General features: G+C 40.7%; 1 protein-coding gene across 1 annotated transcript in view; it reads left to right on the forward strand.

Annotated features, from left to right (window-relative positions):
- Positions 1–24,187, forward strand: part of MPDZ (multiple PDZ domain crumbs cell polarity complex component) — a 183,624-nt gene extending 159,437 nt beyond the window's left edge. The window contains exons 33-47 of the mRNA XM_054727012.1: positions 4,528–4,620; positions 4,708–4,782; positions 5,990–6,164; positions 8,537–8,682; positions 9,635–9,718; positions 9,931–10,124; positions 11,911–12,058; positions 14,265–14,351; positions 15,240–15,330; positions 16,206–16,249; positions 17,045–17,167; positions 18,553–18,657; positions 19,217–19,329; positions 20,802–20,925; positions 22,774–24,187. Coding sequence (XP_054582987.1) covers positions 4,528–4,620; positions 4,708–4,782; positions 5,990–6,164; positions 8,537–8,682; positions 9,635–9,718; positions 9,931–10,124; positions 11,911–12,058; positions 14,265–14,351; positions 15,240–15,330; positions 16,206–16,249; positions 17,045–17,167; positions 18,553–18,657; positions 19,217–19,329; positions 20,802–20,925; positions 22,774–22,920 — 1,749 coding nt within the window. The 3' untranslated portion in view covers positions 22,921–24,187. The remainder of the gene's footprint in view (positions 1–4,527; positions 4,621–4,707; positions 4,783–5,989; positions 6,165–8,536; positions 8,683–9,634; positions 9,719–9,930; positions 10,125–11,910; positions 12,059–14,264; positions 14,352–15,239; positions 15,331–16,205; positions 16,250–17,044; positions 17,168–18,552; positions 18,658–19,216; positions 19,330–20,801; positions 20,926–22,773) is intronic.
- The last annotated feature ends 813 nt before the right edge of the window (positions 24,188–25,000 follow it).

The following is a 25,000-nucleotide window of genomic DNA, read 5'->3' on the forward strand; positions in this document are numbered from 1 at the left end:
CCTGTTAAGCATTTAGGAGGAAAAAATACTGTGACTTTATTGGTTACTTTTCTACAATAGATAATTCTGCATATACATGTAAGAGAAGTCCTTCTTAATGGGCAATTCGTGTTGTAGGTTAGAGAGAAAAGAACAGAAGTCATTAAGGCCTTTTCCTCTTCTACCAAGAAGTCTATACACTTTAAGAATCCCTAATTCTATTTCCATGTAAGAGAGCTAATACCTTCCTCTTTCCCCTGCTGATTTCAGGGTTATGTTACTTTTCCCAGGTCCCAAATATGTTCCTTGTAAGAATCCTCTACTTCATCAAACTGACTTGAATCAAGAGCCCATGGAGATTAGTTTAAGAATTCATCTCTCCTTGCCTTTGCTTATATCAGGATGTCCTTCTGCTTTTTTTAAAGCTTATCCAAATCCTACATAACTCAAGACCTAGCATAATCTCACCTCTGTTTATTTAGAAATATTTCTTCAATATTCTGGCCTATATAATGCTTACTATTAATGTCTTCATTTAGTTGTCATGTAATCAAGAACATATCTCTTATGCTAAACTTTCAGGTGAGTGTATTATCTATACATTTAAATTGCATATTGAGAGAAGTAATAACTCTTACACTTTTTCTCCCATTATCTTATGTGGAATTGTGTACCATAGTTCATACTAAGCATTAGGGAGGGAAGAGTGAATGCATGCTTACACATAGTATGTGCACAGGGGAAGATGTTAAGATCGGGAGAGTCAGGAAGGAGAGAATAGTTTTTGTATGAAAATTTGAACTCATGTAACAGGTCATTTTGAGTTCTGTTTTGACTCCTTAGAAACTCTCTTGACAGGTCTATTATCTTTTTCTTTTTAATTCTTTTTTAAGTGGGAAAATAAAAGTATAAACAAAAAGCTCATAATGTGTATGTGGTTTATAAATGAACAGTGGCTGCCTGAAATGCTAATTCAGTTTAACAGACATATTTTTTGTTAAAGATTTCTTTTTAGCACATTTTGCTGTAGGGAAATACATATACATCAAAGCAGGTAACAACATTACATAATTGCCAGAGATCTGTTTCATTTCCACTTAATTTTATACTATAACTGGAAGCTCAGTGCACGAAATTTGTGCATAGGTAGGGTCCCTAGTGGCTGCCGGCTGCCAGCCAGGTCCTTCCTTCCCCAGGCTGCCTGCCTCTGCTGCCGGCCGGGGCCTCCTTTCCCCCTGGTCGAACTCCTGGTCAAACTCCTGGTCGAGGGGACAATTTGCATATTAGGCTTTTATTATATAGGATGACAGTCTTTAAATACAATTAAGAGTTTTTCTTCTAAATTTTCGGGTCTCTTCCAACTTTAAAACAGTCCTCCTGATAATAAGAGTAGTTTGTTTGGTTTATTTCTACTTTTAATTCCTGTTTACTTTTTTTTAGCTCTTTAATTGTACAACTGTTCCTCCATAAATACATTTCCTTAATTTGTTTCACATTCCCCTTATGGTGATGTTTTCATTTTTTTATTTTTTGGTGATGTTTTAATAACTAGCTCAAAACAAAGTTTCTAAGATCTATTTTTATTAAGGATGCTCTGTGCTGTGGCTGAAGTGAGGTGGAAAGTTGAGCAATTAGAAAAGAAATTGCACACTCACACCCCATTATCCTTACTTACCTGACAATCCATTATTGTCTATAGATGTGTATGTATTTGTTTTTGTAGTATATTCTAAGTGGGATTGCAGCATATTTATACAAAAACAGGCTCCATCAGTCTTAAGGAATGGATTTGTGGCCTCAGGACAGTTGACCTTGTGGCTCAGCAATGTCATCAGAGCCCATTCCTCCTGCTCCTGCACAGCTATACACAGTGGCAGCTTGACCCCAAGACTGGTCGTGTTCATAGTTTTAGAGTGACTGCGAACCATAACAGGGGTCAAGGGCTACTTCTTTCTCATATAGTGGGGGTTGGGAGATAGAGTGACTGTCTCAAAATTCTAAGCAAAACTCCTGAAATTCATCCTAACTGAACCAGTTCAGATCATATACCTTCTCCTGAGCCATGGAATAGAATTATGCAACTAACTTCAGTCATTCAGACTCTAACTGTGGAGCTACTTCTCTATTGCTACATAGGAAATTCCCTCCAAAGTTAACGATTAAAACAGTAGACATTTATTATTCTCACCGTTTCTGTGGGTCAGGAATTTGGGAGCAGTTTAGCTGGGTGGTCTGGTTCAGACTCACTTGTACAGTTGCCAGAAAACTGCCAGCTAGGGCTGCAACTCGTCTGAAGATTTGGTTGGGGCTTGAGGAGCCACAGCCAACCAAGACGGTTTACTTACAGGGCTGCCAGCAAGACACCTTACTTCCTCTGCATGGAGCTGCTTTAGTGCCCTCCGGGCATGGCCCCTGGCCTGGCAAATGACCCAAGAAAAAGAGCACGGAGGAAGCTCAGGTGCCCTTTCTGACAAAGTTGTGGAATTGCACATCATCACTTCTCCTTTATTTTGTTTATTACCATCGCGTCACCAAGTCCAGCCCCACTCAAGAATCCCTTCTTGAAGGGAAGAGTATCAAAGGGTTTGTGTACATATTTGAACACCATCACTGAAAACATAGGCAGAGAGAGGGGGGAGAGCGTGTGTGTTATTTGAGGCAGCAGAGGGAGGGGGACTGGATAAATCTAATGAAAATACATGAGTTTGTATATGAGTTTGTACAAAGGAGTAAGATGAGAATGAGTGTTAAACAGCCAGCAAATGCCTGCTGTAATAGTAAAGTACTTGCCTGACTACAATAGAGAATAATAGAACAAATACTCTATGTCTCACTATAGAGTATATCTACTGTATATCTCACTATAGATATAGAGTATTACTTATTCAAACAAATGTTTCTTTGTAATAATAGGAAAGACCGTTACCATGGAAAATCCCAAATAGAGGGTAACCAAATGGTTTACACTTTGCATTGGCATTGGGATTTGCCAGTGTGGTAGCACACCGACCTTCCTACTCCTCAAACCTGATTCTTTGACTGCTGGATCAGAGTTTGGGGTTTCAGAATACTGGCATGTTTAAAGAACTCAATTCTTTAAATTCTGAAGTAACTCTGGTTTTGTCCTGTAGAGTTATTAGCAGAAGGAATATGTGTCAGAACAACACTTGTATAATGCATCAAGCATTCAAGCCCTTTCTACTGCACTTGATCCTCACAGCAGCCTTGCTGTTGGGCAAATGTTATTATTCCTTTTTTTGTTTGTTCTTAGATAAGAAAGTTGAGGTTTAGAGATATTAAGTGGCATATCCAGATTTCTACAGCTAGGCAGGAAGTAAATTAGGACCGAGTTCTGTTCACCCTAAAAGTGCAGTTTTGTCTTCTATACATGACCGATTGCCTGAAGGAGAGCAGTGGTGGGCAGATGCTCAGGGAGAGCCTGCAGGTTGGCAGGCGTTGAGTATCTCCCTCCGAAAAGCCACATGCTGGCAATCTTTAAAGTTAGGGAACCTTGCCTGGATGTCATGGTCATGATCCGAAAGGCCTGATAGCGGGCTTGGGCTCTTGTATACCTTTCAGAAGAAACATGGCGAGATTCCCTTTTCTCTTTTTTGCTTTACATTTCCCTGGATGGAGACTGTAGTGGAAGAGGAGCCCAGCTCAAACCAGAATGAAAATGTTAAATCCTGTTTTAGTTTTGTGAGCATTTATATTAAAGGTAAACAGTATTACTGAACATTTGGTTTTGATAAGAGCAAAAGTGGAAAATACAAAGTAGGTGTGGCTGTCTAGCCTTGCCAGGTGTTCAGGGCAGGTCCTTGGGCTCAGAGTTGAGAGCATTTTCACTCTGCACCAGATCAAAACACAAGTCCCTAAAGAAACCGCGCTGGGCCGGAGCCCCCGAAGGGACACAGCTGGCAGCAGTCATTGCGGCCTACCTGCTCAAGAAAGGGGCGCAGAGGGGGCGAAGGAGCCAGGCTCGGGTGTTATTTGCAAGCCTAGGCCAGAACGAGGAAGCAGGGGGACACTTTGATTCAGCCAGCCAGTTACACACAAGAAAATTCTCAAACATCATATACTCATTGAATTATTGAATACATTTTTGTTCCCAGGATATTTTGCTAAGTTACTAGAGATATGTTGCTGTATGCATATGCTAAAGATACTAGAGGTAGTAGACATTTGGGAGAAGTGAAAATACTGGGTTAGGCCAAAGTAGGTTTACAGTTGTGGGTATGGAAAAGAGTTTATTCCTGTATTATTATGGATTAATTATTGTATTATTTTTCATAGGAACAACTGTAAACCTACTTTTGCTCCACTCTGTATTTGAATATTTGATAGAGGAGAAATTATTCCCATTTAAAAAACTTGAAAGGTTGCTTAAGGGAAGGAGAAATTTCTAATAGTAGATGTTAGAACAGTTTGAGTTTCTTTTTTTAGCCCCTGGGCAGATGATGATGTTCAGAAATTATGGCCGCATACCTTTCCATTTGAATAAAGTTGATGTTTCAGATTTTCTGAGTGGTCTTGTTTGTATTTCTCTAGGACCAAGGGGGTTTGGGCATTGCTATCAGTGAAGAAGACACACTCAGAGGAGTCATCATAAAGAGTCTGACGGAGCACGGGGTCGCGGCCAAGGTGAGGCCTCCCCCTTTCCACATCAGAAAGTGGTGGAGGAGAAAGTTACTTCTGCAGAATCATTCAAACCTCTATGCTTCCATTTAGGATGGGCGGCTCAAAGTTGGAGATCAGATCTTGGCTATCGATGATGAAGTTGTTGTTGGCTATCCTGTTGAAAAGGTATTTTTTTTTCTTAAACAAAAAACGAATGTGCTGTGAACCCATCCTTAAGCATGGCCACGGTATGTGTGTGTGCATGGGGCCCTGTGTTTGTCTGTGTGGTTGGCCATAGGAAATCAGAGCTATGTGGCTATAATAGACGGATAGCCTTAAGGAAGAGAAGAGATTATTTGGAAGTTCTTCAATTTTTGTTTTCTATTTTTCAGTGAAGGCAATGTTGAGCTATTTTCTGTTGCCTGGTAAATTCAGTAGTTAGTGAACATTTTTTATAAATACCATTTCCATTTTCTCTGAGGAAAAGTTTAGGGTCAATTTAGTGTTAAGATCAAAGGAACATTTTTTAATGAATGTTAGGTCCCATAACTAGCCACTATGCATATTGCTTTATGAGCAGGTTTTAGGACTCAGCCATTAAATATGAGATAAAGCCAGCTGAAGTTAGTCCAAAAGGTATGTATAACTTTTATTGGGATTATCATTTATTTGTACCTGTGTTTCCTCTTCCTCAGAAGTGTTCATAATCCTTAGGAATCTCATACAGAAGTGCTAGGAGCAGGACTCGAGAGTCGGTGTGCGAGTGTTTCCATTTCTACATTGGCCAGCAAGAAGCTGAAATCGCTTGTTCCATTTTGTTTTAATTGTAGAGGTTGATCCCTTTACTCACATAACTCCATTTGACTTGATTTTTCTGTTGCATAGTTTTCCTTATCCTGCTTTTTGTTTTCAAATCTTTATTGAGAGAATTACAGATGTTCCCCCCTTCCCCTCATTCCCTCCCTCCACCTAGTTCCCACCCCGATTCCATTTTTTAAATGTTTGTGCAGGCTGCTTCAGATTCTCTGTGGAGTCAGGAGTGGTAAAATACCCCAAATATAGTCCAGGGTTGTAGTGATCCAAAGAAATGGACACACCTAATTGGAAATATACAAAGTTGAAAGCCCTATACTTACATAAGGAAGAGTAGAGTCAGAACTGGACTTACAGTAGAAGGTACCTGTGGCCTTAATATTAGACAATTAAGGAAACTAGAATGAAACTATAACCATTCTTTCTTGGCCCCTCAAATCCTGACAGGGAAAGAATTTGCCTCTGACTTTTCTCTCCACCATAGATGGTTTTAGATTCCAGCTATAATAGTGACTTAATTTTATACGTCTACTAATTTGTCTTTGAATTTTGTTCCCCCTTCACACCAACCCTCTGCCAGTTTATTAGCCTTTTGAAAACAACCAAGACGACAGTGAAACTTACCATTCGGGCCGAGAATCCAGATTCCCAGGCTGTTGCTTCAGCAGCTGGTACAACCAATGGCGAAAAAAAGAACAGTTCCCAGTCTCCGATGGTCCCGCCACCTGGCTCCCCAGAACCGGAGCCCGTCCGAAGTAAGGGCTGGTCTCGTGAGTCCTGCACACCTGGCACCCTCGGCACACTCAGGCTCAGCAGCCGTCTCCACGTGGGAGCCAGCAGCCTGCCAGGAGATCAGTGTTGAAAGGCTGTAGTTAGGACACCCAGTACCCTTGGTGAAAGCTGTATAAAGGGCAGGAGTACTGACCATTAGATGGGTGATGTGTGTGCTGTATGTTAACCGGCCTTAGGAAACCCATCCACCGCTCTGAGTGTCAGCCTCTTCATCTCTAAAACAAAGGAGTGGTACCCTTTGTTCCCCAAGGACCTCTTGCTAAGGGTACCTTGACTCTAGGTATCTGACTAATGAATTAAAAACATCGTTTCGTACATTTCCTTTTTTAATCCTCACCCGAGGAGTGAGGATATTTTTTCCATTGATTTTTAGAAAGCGTGGAAGAGAGGTGGGGTAAGAGAGAGAGAAACATCAACATAAGAAAGATACATCGATTGGTTGCCTCTCACTCGTTCCCAGACCAGATGTGATACTTGCCCTTGACCAGGAAATGAACCTGTGACTCAGTCCTTGGGCTGACGAATTAACCGATCTAACCGTTGAGCAAAACAAGCCAGGGCTGTACATTGTCTTTTTTATACTGAGCAGTAATTTAACTCTCTAAGCCTCAGTGTTTGAAATGGATACACTGCAAAATGGATACAGTGATGCCAGAGGAATCAGAGTTGCCTGGCACTATGGGAAACTCTTAAAAATGCTAGTCATTGCCACAGGTGTTTGTAGTCAACCCGAGCTCTGTCATTTGGGTCTAACAGTCGATCCTGTCAAATGAAATGGTTGTATGTGGCCTATGGGACAACACTTTTCTCATTAAAATGCCAGTCTAGTATATTGGGACAAACAATTCCTTCCAGTTATCTTTTTAAGAAAAATTACGCTGGCGTTTACTAAAACAATAAGTTTCAAGTTTTGCAGCATTAAAAAAACACATTGACTTTTTCTGCAATTGGTGAAAAAAAAAATCTCTTTTGGCTTCTAAATTGCAATATTCAGTTCTTTGGACAGTTTTTTAAGGAAATAGCAGTTTAAGTTATACATATCTAATGAAAGTGATTATTTAGAAAGACAGGGTATTTCAATGAATTATTTAAAGATTGAATGGAAGTTTTCTCATTTTTTATTTTATGTTGATCCCTAAATAGCATTGTCTATAAAAATATGAACTGCTAAATTAAAACATAACTAAAAGAAAACATCTTACACCTGCTCGTACCATTTCAGGAGCAAGAAAATAGTCTGTCTCCGATTTCCTAAAAAGAGCATCTTGTCTATAAAGCTGCTTTACCAAGTGTCCCAGCTTTCCCCAAATATGCTGTTTGCTGGCTGCTCTTTGGTGTATCATTAAACATAGGCAATGAAGACTAGAATAAAATGAGGTGTGAACGTATGTTCACCTTGGTTTTTCATGATCTATTCTTGTCTATCCAATTATGAGCATACTAGCAGCCCTGCGCACGAATCCGTGCGCCAGTAGCTCGCCAGTAGCTCACTGCCACCCTCCAGTAGCTCTCCGCCTGCTGCCCCGCTCTCCTATAGCTCCCCCAACCCTCATAGCTTGCTGCCCTGCCCCCTCCTGTAGCTCTCCGCTGCCCGCTTATAGCCAGTAGCTCGCTGCCACCCTCCTGTAGCTCTCCGCCCACTGCCCCACCCTCCTGTAGCTCCCTCCGCCCCCCCCCCCCCCCCCCCTCATAGTTTGCTGCCCTGCCCCACCTTGTAGCTCTCCACCGCCAGCTTGTAGCTTGCTGCCCCACCTTCCTGCTGATCCGTGATCCAGTCGTTATGCGGTCGGTCATTATGCGGTCGGTCGTTACACTTCACGGCGTAATGACCATTTGCATATTACATCTTTATTATATAGGATATGTAGCAGTATGTAATATATGAGTTAATAAAACATCAAGTGAGATGCAGGAAAGATACTGTGAGTGCGTCTCACTTGACATTTTATAAACTCAGGTATTAATTAAGTTCAGCTGTGTAATGCTCAGACTGGTTGCAGATGAAGAGAGACTCTGGGATAAGAAAAGGAAACAAAGACAGAGAAGCCCTGAAAAACAGGCGCCATGACCAAAATTGTTCACGTTCCTTGTGCTCTGTGGCCTTCCCGGACTGTGTTTTGGGTCCTGCCACACACCTCAGTTCTGAGCTCTACCACCCATGATTTCATAAGAAGTTTGTTTGGCTCCAGTGGAATGTGGAATATTGGAGTGAATTTGAAGTCTTCTTTGTCCCCAGTCTTGGGCCCATTTTTCTGCTCATTCTCCCAAACACAACCAGTGTGGTGAGTGTACTGCATATGCCTTCTAATCTATCTGTATCTCATTTCATGTTTAGGTACAAGCAGGTCGTCAACACCAGCCATCTTTGCTTCTGATCCTGCGACCTGCCCCATCATCCCAGGCTGCGAAACAACAATCGAGATTTCCAAAGGGCGAACAGGGCTGGGCCTGAGCATCGTCGGGGGGGCCGACACACTGCTGGTGAGGACACACCCGGAGGTGCTGTGAGACACAGGCAGCCCTTCAGCCAGCCCTGAGAGCACTATCAGGGAGCTCTCTATCGGTTTTATTAAATTACATATAAAGGCTTAGAAAATGTATCATTCCTTGTTATTTTCATTTGTAGGGAAAATATTTAATTGGGTGGGGATTGGGGTTTTTATTTTGAGTAGGCCAGTCTGACTGAGTGAGATTCTGTTATGCTTGTGGTTGTGACCTTCAGGTTCAAAATATTTCTGTGAGCTCACCAGTCCTTGCTGTATTTTCACTTACTTTTTACTGGACATGGTTGGGTTAGACACATACTGAGAAGAATCTATGCATTATTCATAAGCACATTTTTCTTTTTTCTTTTACTTATTTAAATCCTCACCAGAGGATATGCCTTTTTTTATTGATTTTAGTAGGAGAAGAAGGGAGAGAGAGACATAGATGTGAGAGAGAAACATCAATTGGTTGCCTCCCATACACTCCCCAACTTGGGATCGAAACTGCTACATTAGGTATATGCCCTGACCAGGAATCGAACCCAGAACACTGTTGATATACGAGACAATGCCCAACCAACTGAGCCACCTGGCCAGGGCTAGGCAAATTTTTCTAAATGTCAGAAATGCTTGGGAAATCCAATCATTGCATGTGTGGATAGGAAAAATGATGTATATCTATTATATATGTGTGTGTGTGATTTATATATTTAACCATTTTTTCTTTAAGCCTCCCAATCATTAGAAGTTTAATCTTCTTTGAGCCTTTTTAGCAAAAATGTTGTTATACTTTTCTTTGAATTTTGATGTGTGACTCACATATGGACCAGTGAGTGTGTAACCCTTATCACTGTCTGTAAAAATGCAGTGTGTCTTGACCCCATTTCTGCTCACCATCCCTAGGGAAAATGGGATGAAACATGGGTGTGTCTTGTCTGGGTCCTTAGGGTGCCATTATTATCCATGAAGTGTATGAGGAAGGAGCAGCATGTAAAGATGGAAGACTGTGGGCTGGAGATCAGATTTTAGAGGTACAGATGCTGTGTGTTTGACCTTTACAGTTAACAAGGAAAAGGCTACTCTGGGGAGGGTGGTCTTTGTGCGTCTGTTTCTCTTTTCCTTCCTCCCTTTCCCCCCTCACTTCCCCTCTACGCCTTTTCCTCCCTGCTCTCCTCTCCCCCCTCTTCCTTAATTTTCCTTAACTCACTGGGTTCCTCAGAGACCATGTCCCATTTCTGTACAGGTGAATGGCATTGACTTGAGAAAGGCCACACATGATGAAGCAATAAATGTCCTGAGACAGACGCCACAAAGAGTGCGCCTGACACTCTACAGAGATGAGGCCCCATACAAAGAGGAGGATGTGTGTGACACCCTCACCATTGAGCTGCAGAAGAAGCCAGGCAAAGGCCTGGGATTAAGTATTGTTGGTAAAAGGTGAGAGAAGGGCAAACATAGTGACCTGTCAGAAATGATGCAATCGAAGGTATTTTAAAGAGAACTAACAGTATTAGCCTCTTTATCAACAGCTGGTGTTCTGTAAGTGTGGAACATCCAAAGACATTGGTTTTGAACTTTTTCAGTGAGTATTTTGAGGGCTTTTGAAAGTACCCAACAAAAAGCTATTTGTTACTTTTGAGTACCTGCTATGTGCTGGGAAATATATTAGATTATGGAGAACAGAGTTAAGTAAGACATGGTACCTAACCTCAAAAAACTCACAGTTTGGTAAGTGAGAATTAAATACATTCTTGCAACAAAGAAATCTATTGATGAGAGACAGAAATGCATTGTGGGGAATCCATAGAAGCAAAGGTGAAATGAACCAAATGACTCTATTTAAGGGAAGTAGATTAGGAAACTTCTTTAGAGAGAGGTGCCTGAGCTGAAGCTAGAAGTGGTAAATGATAGTTGGTTTCTGAAAGGGGATGGAGGATATTCCAGGGAGAGGATCAGCATGAACAAGAGCATGCCATCAAAAGGGAACAGATAGTAGCTTTAGAGGCTGTGGTGGTAGATTGGTGCATATACATAAATTCAGTACCAAATTTATTTAAATATTTATATATAAGAAATATTAACAAATATATAGGACAGTAAGTTCCAACACCTTTATTCTGAAGATGGGAAAGGAGCAGACGATCAGATGGTGAAATGGCTTGAGGCCACGACCTTGGCAAGAGCAAGTGGTGCAATTCACCTTTCAGTTGCCTTTGCATCTCAACAAGAAGTTGTTGATTTATTTATAGTTTTTTTTTAATGAAATAATGGAATAGGTTAGTATTTGTTCATTTTTCATAAATCTCTCTTGATTGGAAGTTAGATCTATAATGATTTAAAATAAAAGGCAGCACAGCAGGGGTACTTAAGTTTGGAGTAACAAATGGTCTTAGTTTGAGATACACAATTGTTATTCATTTTTAATAACGTTAATGATGATAACAGCAGTATATTTTTATGGGCACAGGTCTACATCTGTTTAAAGCTTCATTATGGTGTAGAAAGAATAATAGATTTCGTACCCAAGGACTAACTCTTACATCTCATATTTTGCCATTTGGTAGCTGTGTGACCCATACAATGAGTATTGTAGTAGCCACTTCTACACATAGTATATAGTTGTTGAATAAATATGTTTATGCAAGACATATTTAATCTATGAAATCTATATATATAAAAGCCTAAGCGACCAAATGACCAGTCAACCGGTTGCTATGACGCACACTGACCACCAGGGGGACAGATGCTCAATGCAGGAGCTTCCCCCTGGTGGTAAGTGTGCTCCCACAGCCAACCTCCCGCAGCTGGCCAACCTCCCTCAGTACCTCCCCCCGGCCGGCCAACTTCCTGTGGTCCCTCATCCCACCGTCCAGCCAACCCTCCACGGTCCCTTCCCCCTACCTTCAACCTCCCGCAGTCCCTCCCCCCAGCCGGCCGGCCACCCCCCCCCCCAATTGGCCCTCATCTCCGGCCAGGCCAAGGGACCCCACCCGTGCACGAATTTGTGCATCAGGCCTCTAGTATATAGTATATATTATAAGACATCAACTATTATTTATCATAAAAATTAATTCTAATAATATTGCCTCAGTGTTGATTTGAGAAGAGAAAAAAAACTTGTAAAAAGTAAATTTTTCAGTTAAAAGATTTCAGCCTTTTATTAAATAAGCATTGCATTACAGTTGAGAAAAAGTAATGTTGAAAATAAAAATTATGTTTGCAGAAATGACACTGGCGTCTTTGTATCAGACATTGTCAAAGGAGGAATTGCAGATGCTGATGGAAGACTGATGCAGGGAGACCAGATACTGATGGTGAACGGAGAGGATGTCCGTAATGCCACTCAGGAAGCTGTTGCCGCTTTGCTAAAGGTAAAAATCAAATGCCCAGAATAATTGTGTGCCATGATATAGAAGAAGGGGGATTTAACCTTGAGCTAGCTCAGTGCAACAAGTACTGACTCCTCTTTATTTAAAATGTTCTCACAAATAAGAGATAAGTAAGGAACATATTTCCATAACAAATAATCTTCAATGCACAAAATCTTCATGCGCATGAGGTTTGTTGCAGTGTTATTGGTAATAATAGAAAAACTGGAAGCTATACAGTTGACAAAACTATGGCAAGGGTGCACGGCAAACATATCTGTTTAAAGTCATATTCAGGATAACTGTATTAATTAACATGAAAAAAAAACATAGTAGAGGCCCTGACCGGTTTGGCTCAGTGAATAGAGCGTCGGCCTGCGGACGCAAGGGTCCCAGGTTCGATTCCGGTCAAGGGCATGTACCTTGGTTGCGGGCACATACCTAGTAGGGAGTGTGCAGGAGGCAGCTGATCGATATTTCTCTCTCATCGATGTTTCTAGCTCTCTGTCCCTCTCCCTTCCTCTCTGTAAAAAATCAATAAAATCCTATATAATAAAGAGCTAATATGCTAATTAGACCAAACAGCCAAATGACCACCCAGACGACATTCTGGATGACCGTCCGGATGACCTTCGGATGAAGCCAGGGCTGCGAGGGCCTAGCCCCTTGCACGAATTTCGTGCTTTGGGCCTCTAGTATATTAATAAAAAAAAACACATAGTAGAGAAGGTAAAACAAAATTTTATTTACAGTGTAGAAACATCTATGTGAAATAAAATCTTATAAGTCTTTTAACAATAATTATGAGGTGATTATTGGAACTATGGAATCCTTGGTTCTTTTCTTCATTTTCAAAATTTTCTATAGAAGATGAATTGCTTTTATAATAGAAAATTTGACTTAAACATTTATTTTAAATTTCTTTATTGATTTCAGAGAGGAAGGGAGAGGAGAGAGAGAGAGAAACATCAATGATAAGAGAGAATCATTGATTGGCTGCTTCCTGCACACCCCCTACTGGGGATAGAGCCTGCAACCTGGGCATATGCCCTTGGCTGGAATCGAACCTGGGACCCTTCAGTCTGCAGGCCAATCCTCTATCCACTGAGCAAAATCGGCTAGGGCTAAAACATTTTTATAATAATAGATTCCCTTGACATTTAAATGAGATAAGTTGCAAGTAGATGAAAGAGGTATAATTTCTCACATTGAATAATTAATGCATGGAATTTATTAACCCCTTCAGCTATATAAGCTGGAAATATAAGTAGGTTCAAGAAGAGTTTGATAAGTTCCTGCCCCTCCCCCCCAAAATACCAAACAAACAGAAAAACAACTTATGAATAGTGCAGGTCAGGTTTTGACTTTTCAAAATTTGATTTGTGATCAATACATTTACGAGTGAAACATCTCTTGTAACCCTTGTCATAGAAGCAGAATGATAATACCTATGGAAGTACTAATTTGTGCTAGACACTGTCCTAAGTTATCCTATCATAACAATCTAGAATGGTCTCCATTTGTAAAATGTAGAATAGAGACTTATCAAGCTAGACATCTATTAAGGTCTCACAGCCAGTAAATCACATAGTCTGATTTAAAACAGTGTGTCTGACTGCAAAAGCCCAGCAGCCCAACACCCGCTTACGCTGCTTCCACACCAGAGACTGGAGCATTTCTTGCAGCCTGTGATGTAATGCTTTCCCGTAAAGGGCCACAGGGAAATGCTCTTCAGTCCTTGTTTTGTGTTTATGGTAACATGGCTAATTTAAGCATTGTTTATTCAGGAACAGTGGAACAATAAAGAGTTCAGCCATTTATCTGAGTATCTCAGCTATTAAGAGCAAAACAAGTTGCTTTATTGTTTGTTTTGTTTTTAGAACCTGAGTTATTTAGTTCATTTAGGCTATCTAAATCAGTGTGTTTCCTGAGATAATTGCCCAGTTCTCAGTGTAAATTATGAGTCTCCATGTAAATTATGAGGTCATAAGACAGACATTTGGTGTGGCTGTTGCTGCTTATTGTTACTACTTTGACTAATTATATTTTTTAAAAAGCGTCTTTCTACAAAGCATTGAAGGTATCCTTGCCTATGGAAATTCCGAAAGGAACATGCCTTTAGAAACTCAGTCTTAAAGAATAAAAAGTGCTCCTAAAGGTGACTGTAGCACTTTATTTAAACATTTCCATTAACCCCCTGCTCCCCCAGTGTTCCCTAGGCACAGTGACCTTGGAAGTGGGAAGAATCAAAGCTGGACCGTTCCATTCAGAGAGGAGGCCCTCTCAGAGCAGCCAGGTAGGTAGCTCTGGGATGCACCTGGGCAGTGCAGGCCACACCCGGACGCCAAAAGGAACTCAAAGATGGTCTTGCCTGTGGGCTGGTTCAGGGTCGTGGACACAGGCCTGGCTCTCCGCAGCTGGGCACAGTGAGGCACAGAGTTTGAGGTAGAGAAGAACAAGAGCTGGAGCACAGTTAAACAAGGTATAGCTCTTGAGTAGTGTGTAAGTATTCTAAGGAACTTAATTTATTTTCTGGCATGATTCTTTTTTCCATAATCTCAAAAGTTAACCAGTTAATGTAGGAAAGCCTACCAAGGTAATATGTTTTTAAAGTATTTTATAATTAACATTGATCCATAAGTACTCAGCTGAAAAGAATCCCAGGTAAGTGAACTGCAGATGCACCTCGCACCTGTAGAATACGGTGTTCCACAGGTCAGGTCTCCATTCAGGCCCCTCTCCTCAGTCTGTCTTCTGATGATAGAAGCCCATTTTCGTCAACGTGTCCATGCAGACCCCTTGTCCACCCCTCACTGACGACCATCAGTTTCCTGTTGACTGGTCCCAATTCTGTCTGTAAGCCGCATCTGTGTACAGCATCAGTTTAAATTTAGAGGATTAGCTTGAATGAGATTATGAAAATCCACTAAAACTTTAGGTAGACTGGAATCTTTTTCATCCATCTTTTTAGCTTCAATTTATTTAGGTCAGTACTCAAAGTCTTCCTTAAAAAGAATGTAAAATCAGTAGAAACTGCTTGCATGCCCATCCAGTTATCAAATGCCAGTGTTACTTAACAGGTGTTTCTCTCTAGATGCATTAAAAGAATGGATTCTGAAATAAGTGGCGTGGAGGGGCTATTGTTCTTTCACACTCTCTAAGATAACTGTTTTTGCGTGTGTAGATGAGCGAATGCAGCCTGTCATCCTTCACTTTCCCGCTGTCTGGGTCCAGTGCCTCCGAGTCGCTGGAAAGTAGCTCAAAGAAGAACGCATGTAAGATTGGTTACATGGTTAAGCATGATTTACTGGTTTGAATTTGACAGATTGTCCTTCCTGCTTTAATTTACCTCTGAGCTCTCTTTCCCCCAAATCTTTCCACGTACTATTCCAGGTGGAAAGATGTGTGTTGGCAAAAGCTCAGAACAACGTGAAGCTATGCCTACAGCAGCTTTTCCCGTTTTATGTTTACCCTACAAGACATACCAAACATTAGAATCGCATTCTGTATTTTTTTTCCTACTGAGCCTATTGGTATGTTGGATTTTTTATTTCCGTCCCCTGTTTTATGTAACACCGATTAATCAGAAGATGCCATTAAGAGAAGCCTTCTTTTTCCATGAGGACTGCAAAATTTTTGATTGAGAAAATTAATGTGATCCTCCTGTGTTTTAATTACATGAAATCATGATGCAGAGGGTTTTTGGCTTGGAGCATCGGTTGAAAGTTGTTCAAATTGAAGAAAATAACCATATGGCATTCTCTGTTTGCAATATGACTAATATTCTAGAAACTTAGGCATTTCCGCCCGTGAATTCTTTTTAATGTACCCATGACTTTATTCCTCTCAGCTGTGCACATGTGTCTTTCTGTCCAAAACACATTCTGTCATTGTCTCACTCAAAGGGGATTATTCAGTTATATCACTCATGCTTGAAATAAAAAGGAAGAAATGGGACGGTGTGTGCATTTTTCCAACTGGAGGAATAAAGAGTTCTCGTGTGAGACAGACTTAATCATGGTTTCTAGCAACTTCAGAGCCCTTTAAAAAAAAAAATAAGGGTGTGTCATTTAGTCCCATCCAGCTCCAGACATTGACTGAATTTTAAAAATGCTTTAATAACCATATTTTGTCTTTTTCACCTTTATAGTGGCATCAGAAATACAGGGATTAAGAACAGTTGAAATAAAAAAGGTAACGCGGGGGTTCGTGGGGGGAAGAAAACAGTGCAAACCCTGTTGACTTCACAGGCACCTGCATAGGTGTTTTCCTAGAAGCTGCCTTACTTTTTATCCGGCTGAAAGTTATGGACGACACACAGGAGAAATAGCTCAGTCAGTCTTTGCTGAATTTTCTCATTATAGTTCCTTGTTTGAAAGTCATTGTTGGCACATGCTGTCTTGTCAGAAACGGCATCAGCGCAGCCCTGACCTCACACTGATGAGTAGGCTGTTGCCTTCAGCAGATAGTTCCTATTTCCAGAAACAGATTCCCTTGACAGCCGTGTACCAGAGAGAAGATAAAAGCAGCCACAATTTATTGAGCCTTTTCTGTGTGCTGAACACTCTTATAGACACTCTGTGCCCCCCCTCACCCTCTCATTTAATGCGCACTGCAGCGCTTTGTGAGTGAATGTCTAGTATTCATTGAGAGGAGTGGACTTGTTCCAGGTCCCAGTGTCTGTAACTGGGGGTTCCTGGCTTTGAACACAGGTCTCTCTGGTTGGAAAACACTTCATCAGCTTACCTACTCTTTGTCAGTTCACGACATGATTTTCACTTCTCGAGTATGATTTCTTTCGCAGATGCTTATTTCCCTAACTAAATCACACTAAGGACCTGTGTCAAATAAAGTAATGCAATTTTTTTGAGCTTCATTTTTCACCCTTACACCTAGAGGATCAGTTAACTATAGAATATTGTGCCAAAGAAATCAAAAGTCAATTAAAAATATTATATTGACCAAAATACTCTCTCTATTCCATGGCAGGGGCCTACTGATTCACTGGGAATCAGCATTGCTGGAGGAGTGGGCAGCCCACTTGGTGACGTTCCTATATTTATTGCAATGATGCACCCGAATGGGGTGGCAGCTCAGACCCAGAAACTCAGAGTAAGTTGAACTAATGGCCTTGGTCGCCTTTGCAAATTTGGCCAAAGTTTTGATAAACCTCAAAAGGTTATCTGCTACCGGTTGCAGGCAGTTTTAAATGTCTGTATCTGCTTTTAAATCCGCAAATCCGACCACAGCAGGGCTTGCTTTGAGTAAAAGATGCAGTAAAGTAAAAGAAAGGAGAATTTGCTATTGTATGCAAATTTGCAAGCAAAGTAAATGAGAAGATTTATAGTTGTCTCTTAAATTTTTTACTTGCTTGAAACTGTAGAAGTTAAAAGAAAATAGGGAGTGTTTCAGAATACCAGTATGAGGTGAAAATGTTTTCCTTACACATTTCATTGTTTAAGTGCTGATTTAACTTTATGAAGTTGAAAATGATCATTCATGTTGCATTGGATTATCAGTTCTGCAAAAGTTCAATATACAAGCATGGGCAAAAGTAGGTTTACTGTTGTAATAAAAATGCATAATACAATAATTCAGAAATAATAATACCAGAATATACTCTTGTGTTTCAAGAAGTCACAAACTGCAAGCCTCCTGTAAACGTGACATAAATTGTCAAACTGTACAAAACTTGCTTCAAAGTTGAGGGATTATCCAAACGTAGAGCACTATGATGGAATTTATGCGAACCGTTCAGTTGTGAAATCACATGAATATTCCATTCACGTCTATAAAGTAAAATCTGTGTGGCCTCGTGTCAAAATGGTCTTGAAACATAGCCACCTCTGAGTTTAAATAATGTCTAAATGGGGGGTGGTCCAGTCTCCATTGATATCTAAATATATGAACGACACTTAAAAATTGATTGTTACACGCAGCATAAGGGTCAGAAAACCCTTCTGTGATGGGCCAGTGACCCTTTTAGGGCTTGTGGACATGAGGGTCTGTTACAACTGCTTAGCTCTGCCCCATGAGTGCACCCAGGTAAGTATAGCAGATTTAGTTCACCAAAATAAGCAGTGGGTCAGACGTGGCCTTTGGGTCATAGTTTGCCCACCCCTGACTTATATAGTCGTGTGTAATGTGTATAATAATAATGTCCAGAGAAATTCCGGTTTCCAAAGAGCATCAGATATCTTCTTCTTTTTTTTTTAATAGGAAGCAATGTCTTCCCCAGGAGAAACAAAGAGAAGAGTGATTTTCCCCCTCCCCCTGGAGACTATAGCACTCAGGCATCATGTGTAACTCTGTCTTATGGTTGCAGCTGCTTGGAATTAGCGGTTTCTTTGGGTAGATTCCCATTGCTGATAGCAGTGTGTGTGTGTGTGTGTGTGTGTGTGTGTGTGTAGGGTAGGGAAGGAAAGGATTGCTCAGGCCTCAGTGTCCCTCTCTCCGTGGCTGCTTTTGCAGATGGCTGTTTCTTTCTCTCCCTGCAGGTTGGGGATAGGATTGTCACCATTGGTGGCACTTCCACTGAGGGGATGACTCACACCCAAGCAGTTAACTTACTGAAAAACGCTTCCGGCTCCATCGAAATGCAGGTAAGATGTTTCTCCCAAGCACGACTCAGAATATGGGGAGCGTGAGGTCACATGAGCTTTCATGTTAAACCAGTAAAAACGCTTAAATCTCCTGCTCTTATTTCATTCACCATTTCCCTTGACCATAAATGATTACATTGAGAGTTCTAAGAGAGTAGGTTGGAAATACATTCTGTCACATTTATCCTGATGCATTTGTTGTTTCACACATTATATCCAAGGGGGAAAAATGCAAGGTCTTAGCAGTAAATGGTCAGTTGCCAGAATGGTGTAGGTGGCTTATAATCTAAAGATCTTTAAAAATTAATTGCATGTGATAGCATGTTTGAAACCATCGAAGATCTTAATAGAATTGAAGTAGTAAAATATTTTTATTGTTCATGAAAGAGGCCTCTGGACCTTGTGAAATTTCTTTCTCTTTGGCTTTATATTATATTAACAAATGATTAAGTATACAATAAAATACATGTTTTAGTCCAAATGCTGCTTTTGAAGAAAGATTACTGATCCTTCGCCACATGAACTTGTGTTTTTTTCTTTCTCCTTCTCCTCTGCTCAGGTGGTGGCTGGCGGAGATGTGAGTGTGGTCACAGGGCACCAGCAGGAGCCTGCCAGTTCCAGTCTTCCTTTGACTGGGTTGACATCAAGCAGTATATTTCAGGATGATCTAGGGTGAGCTCATATATTATGGTCTGTATGTTCCTACCGCTCACATAAAGGTGAAATAAAAGGAGATGAGGGATAAAATATAAAAATCAAGTGTTTCTAAAATTTTAAGTAATTATGGCATGGATTTATTTTATCAAAGATAGATAGATAGATAGATAGATAGATAGATAGATAGATAGATAGATAGACAGACATGTCACTGTGCATCTTACATTGTCAGCTCTGAGTTTTTGGGGAGTACATTTTAGTCTTGATGTCACTACCCTGTGTGACATGGAACAAGCCAGACCTGTCCTTTTAAAAAATCCGACATTGTGTACTCAATCATCTTTTTGATAAAAAAAATTCAGTTATTCACCACCTGAGGACAAAAGAATTAGAACATAGAGAGAGGAGAAGAGAGGAGCATATTAGCATCTATACTAATAAAAGAGAAAGATGCAAATTGACCGTACCTCCATGACGCCCACCAGCCAGTCAGGAGTGAGTATGCAAATTAACCCAACAAAGATGGCAGGTTAATCTGCATACACAGGCACCTAGCGGCGGGGGCAGGACGATCTGGGCCTCTGGGCAGCATGGGAAGGTGGAAAGGCAGCTCCAGGTTGGAGCAAAGGCAGAAAGGCGGCTCCGGGCTGGAGCAAAGGCGGAAAGGCGGCTCTGGCTGGAGCGAAGGTGGTGCCGGCAGCCAGGGGAAGGAAGGCCCATTCTTGCATGAATCTTCGTGCATCGGGCTTCTAGTTTTTAAATAATTTGATTCAGCTTTTACATTATTGATCATTGATTTTTCTCTCTGAGCTTGGGAATACTGGTGTTTATGACTTATTCCAAGATGGTCCTCTACACTTTAGCCCTCTCATTTTATTTTATTTTATATATTTTTATTGATTTCATAGAGGAAGGGAGAGGGAGAGAGCGATAGAAACATCAATGATGAGAATCATCGACCGGCTGCCTCCTGCACGCCCCCTAGTGGGGATCGAGCCTGCAACCCAGGCATGTGCCCTTGACTGGAATCGAACCTGTGACCCTTCAGTCCACAGGCCAATGCTCTATCCACTGAGCCAAACGGGCTAGGGCAGCTCTCTCACTTTAACTAAACTGGAAAAAGAATGAGCTTCTCCATGCAATGAGCTTCTCCATGCAATGGGCAGCTCTCTCACTTTAACTAAACTGGAAAAAGAATGAGCTTCTCCATGCAATGAGCACCTGCTGTGAATATGTTAGTTTAAGAGAACTGATAATGAGTAATAGAGTTAGGGTGTTAAATAGAATTTCATTGGATTATGTAAATTTAAAATGCTGAGCCCAGCACAGACTGACTGACAATTGAAGCATGCCCAAAACACCCGTAATGTACTCACCATCAGTAACAGAGAGAATGATGCTAGTTTTTGATAATCCTTAACTTGCAGGTGCACAGTAATAGGTAAATTCTTTGAATCCAAACACTTTTTTCCTTCCTTTTACTATAGACCTCCTCAGTGCAAGTCTATTACACTGGACCGAGGACCAGATGGCTTGGGCTTCAGTATAGTAGGAGGGTACGGCAGCCCTCACGGAGACTTACCCATTTACGTTAAAACAGTATTTGCGAAGGTAAGATTGCAAATTTTAACCACCCTCTCTCCCCCCACTAAACATTCATTAATTGTGGTCAGCAGCTGGCTTATTAGTTTATGGCCTGAGGTAACGCCAAATGGTTAGCAGTTGATCATTTTCTTTTGGAACTCCCTACAGGAATGGATCATTAAATATTTTTGTACAATTTGAGGTTTAGTTATGTTTTAAGGAAAATAGGCTCAAACTGAAATTCCATGGGAATTCTTGACAATATACATGAAAATATTAATGACCATTAGACAGTAACACCTGATTTTTTTCTTTTGAAAACAAGTGGCATATGACTGAATGTCTTTGGAAAATAGGGCACTTTAAATATGTATGCTCTAATATGCTGGCATTTTTCTTTTTTGGGCATTTTTTTGTTGTGAAATATAAAACAGGAACAAAGAAGTATATAATATTGATATGCAGATTAATTGGGCATTTATTTTGCAGTTTAATGTCATTGAATAAAATGGAAAAATAATAACTAAAATATTTTGAAGAGTATCCAGAAGCTCTGTCACCTGCAATAAATCAGAATTTGCAATTAAGGGATTTAATTTTTTTAAAAAGAAAAACCATTAGTATATAGTTGTAAGTATATAGAAATCTGTTCTCTGTTAATGATGTTTAGAATAAGAAAGAATAAAGTTACTGGGGCATCGGTGAAGTATTAAAATAATTTAAACCCATATAATTATTTGTTAATATGTTGTTAAGGCATTTTTGAGGAGCTACAAAATTGGAACAAAATTTCCTGTAGGAGAAAATCTAGAATCTGAAATTTTTACACAGCAAAGGAACACCACTTTTATCAAACCTATGGAATGATTTGCGACAGGGGCTTGAGATTAGTGCTGTGGTCTATAAAGTGCCTACCAATGGAGGTTTCATTCTGTTATTTTGGAAAAAAAATTATTATTTTAACTAGTTTAAAGTGCTGTATATACGGCAATCAAGCCATAGACTTAATTTATGAGATTTTTTAAAAGCCACCGGTAAGTCCAAGAATACAAACATCTTTGCCAGTGAGTAGAAGAGTCACGCAGTCCTTTTCCTCAGCCTGGGAGCAGTTTATTTAAGGCATGCTAGTTAGAACATATTTTAAGAATTTCATCATTATGGATTCTCATTAACTTCTCAGTATTTTAATCTTACATTTAATTGCATAAACGCCTCCCATAAGCATGCCTTCAGATGTGGTTCTTTTTTAAACAGCAATGTCTGTGTTTAGTCTTAATCATTAGGGCCCACAAAGAATATGAGCACTCCACCTCCCCTTGGGAAGTAAAGAACCAGCGAGCATGAGCTGCCTTTTTAAAACCACAGAGAGAATTTATGTTGGAATTGGCAGGATTTGTGCCTTGCCCTGCCCTTGGACTTTATGCTTCTGCAAACCTTCGGGTTTCACAGCCCTCATGCCCTTTGTCCTATTTTAAAAACTGCTCTTGTCCCCACCTAATCCTTTGTTTTCTTTCTGCAGGATAAAAAAAAAAATCCTAGATTCTGTGAAATCATTTTTACTAGGCAAATTCCCCAATACTCTTTATTAATTTGGGTTCCTGCCTGCTATGCTGAAGAGCCAAACCAACCATTCAGCCAATCTACTGACTGCTAAATTCTCTCTCAAATAGGAATTTCATTGCTAGAACCATTTAGGAGAAAGATCTCCTTTGTGTATGTGCATGATTGCTGAGGGGCTGTGGAGCGCCCCAGGAGCTCGGAGAGCCGGGGGGACCTCTGCAGGTCCACTTACGTTCTTGCCCAGGTCTTGTTCTGTTGTAAGCCTGTGGGGCAGCATTTTTTTGAGAAGTCAACAAGCCTACTTTACACCTGCAGGGAGCAGCCTCGGAAGATGGGCGTCTGAAAAGGGGTGATCAGATCATCGCCGTCAACGGGCAGAGTCTGGAAGGGGTGACCCACGAAGAAGCCGTGGCCATCCTGAAGCGGACGAAAGGCACGGTCACCCTGACGGTTCTCTCCTGAAGCGGCCGCCGGAATTGAGCCAACGCAACCCCTCGCTCCCATCCCACCCTGCGGGGAGAACAGGACTGGCCCTGCGGGTGCCCTTCCCACGCTGTGTTCCTCGTGCTCTTCCAGGCTGTAGGGAAGGCGCCATTTACGTGTGTCACTCGCACGTGCCAGTGATTTTCTCACTGACAGCCTAGCCTCATGTTTCCCTCCCTCCTTACCTATGGTGACCGTAAGCTCAAAGGTAGGACTATTTGCATAGTGAAATCATTCTTTCTTCCTGAAGACACCTGACATTGTATAGTGACACGGGCAAGAATTACCACATGCTACACTGGTTAGTAGAGGAAGAAAAAAAAAAATAATTCTAAAGCTAACCATGAGAAATGGCTTTAGTCAAGGTGAAAGTGAAAATATAAAATAAAGAAGGAAATGTCAAGTTTTGTAAAAACGCCTCGTTTTGTCAATCTACCCCTCTCCCTATTACTAACTAAAAAATAAATCAGTTTTTTTCTATTAAAATGTAAAAAAAAATACTCAGTATTTAAGATATTTGAATATTATAAAAAATTACATCTCCCACCTTTAATATACACATATATTGCTCCCTCTGAAAGTGGGTTTCTGAGATGGAGGAAAGAGCAAATGTCTAAAGCAGTGTCCCTAAGTTTGTAAAGAAAACATTTGAGGCACATCTCCGTGGTCGTTTTCATTTCCGACCTGTTATAAAACGTTCCTGTGATTCCACAAGTGAGAGGATGATGCCGCCCCGCACTGACTGTCATTTCTCTTGAAAGCAGCTGTGCTAACTGTGGAGGAACATCGAAGGCGCTCAGCACCTCAGCGCTGGCTCTAACGGATGCAACACTAAAAACGTGTTCGCGCTCTGTGCGGTTGCTTTTCAGTTAGTATCATCTTAATGAGAGAGAAGAAAGCAATGTGTTCGTAATTATTTTGGTTGTATGCCATTAGAAAATCGATAGAAAAATTAAAGGGGATTAACATAACTTTACCCCATTGCTTTATATTAACATCTTATAATACAATGGTTTCAGACTAAGGGAAACAGATGGAGCTGTTTATTGAGACAACTGGTGAGGAATTATCATGTGTTCATTCCCATTTTAGAGCGTGAAACTCCTACATTAGAATATATAAAGTCACTTTAAATATTATCTATATTTGTAACAGAGGTAGTGTACAGATATTTTATTGCAGCACTTTGGTGTGAATGCAGAATTGAAGTGAATAAAGAAGAAGTTTCATGGTGCACGAATAAAGAAGCAGGCATATTTTTTTGTTTGTTCTTTTTACTGGGGAAAAGTTTTATGTTGTTCAAGGTTTATCATTTAAAATTGCTTTTTATCATGTCTAACTGAACATGTGGCATCCACAGTTACGATTAGGGGAACTTTGGACGGCGGTATTATGAAAAGCTCAATATTCTTTACATCCAGAATTGTTACTGATGTGAAGACGGACTCCTCATGGAGCAGAGGAAGATAAGCAGCGTTGTAGAAAGAGGAGCGTCTGCCTGGGCGTGGTTTTCAGAGACGCTGGTAATGCAGTCATATTGTAAGTTCTTTAGGGGAGTCCGAGCTGAAGTGTGTTCAGGTGGAAAAGTCATAGTGAAAATTATTTATATTAATAAGCATGAAATGTCTGCTTTGAACACTGAGCAAAGATGGGGAACTTGTGTTGTATTGATTCTGCCCTTAATTAGCTAATGAACATGTGCATTTCCTCTGATTCATCTCATCTGTAAAATGATAGCCCATTTTGTCTCAAAACGTGTATCTAGTTCTAAAATACAAGAATTCTGCGATTCTTAGTTACATAAAATGAATGGACAACTCTACACATGGGCACCTTGGGAGCTATTCTCCTTATTAACCAATCATTGTAAACGGAGGTACTTGATGGGACAAAATTCATTTTAGTGTCTCAGTGACACATCTAGCTCCTTAGTCGTCCCTTAATGGTCCTCCGTCATGAAAGTATGTCAGGTGGGCCACTGGAAGCTGAGCTACCCTCCTTTGTAAGTTTTAACTAGCAAAGATTTTTATGAAGGACACTATGTCAGATTCTAGGGAGA

This window comes from Eptesicus fuscus, chromosome 15, assembly GCF_027574615.1.
Source record: "Eptesicus fuscus isolate TK198812 chromosome 15, DD_ASM_mEF_20220401, whole genome shotgun sequence".
Taxonomy (NCBI): Eukaryota; Metazoa; Chordata; class Mammalia; order Chiroptera; family Vespertilionidae; genus Eptesicus; species Eptesicus fuscus.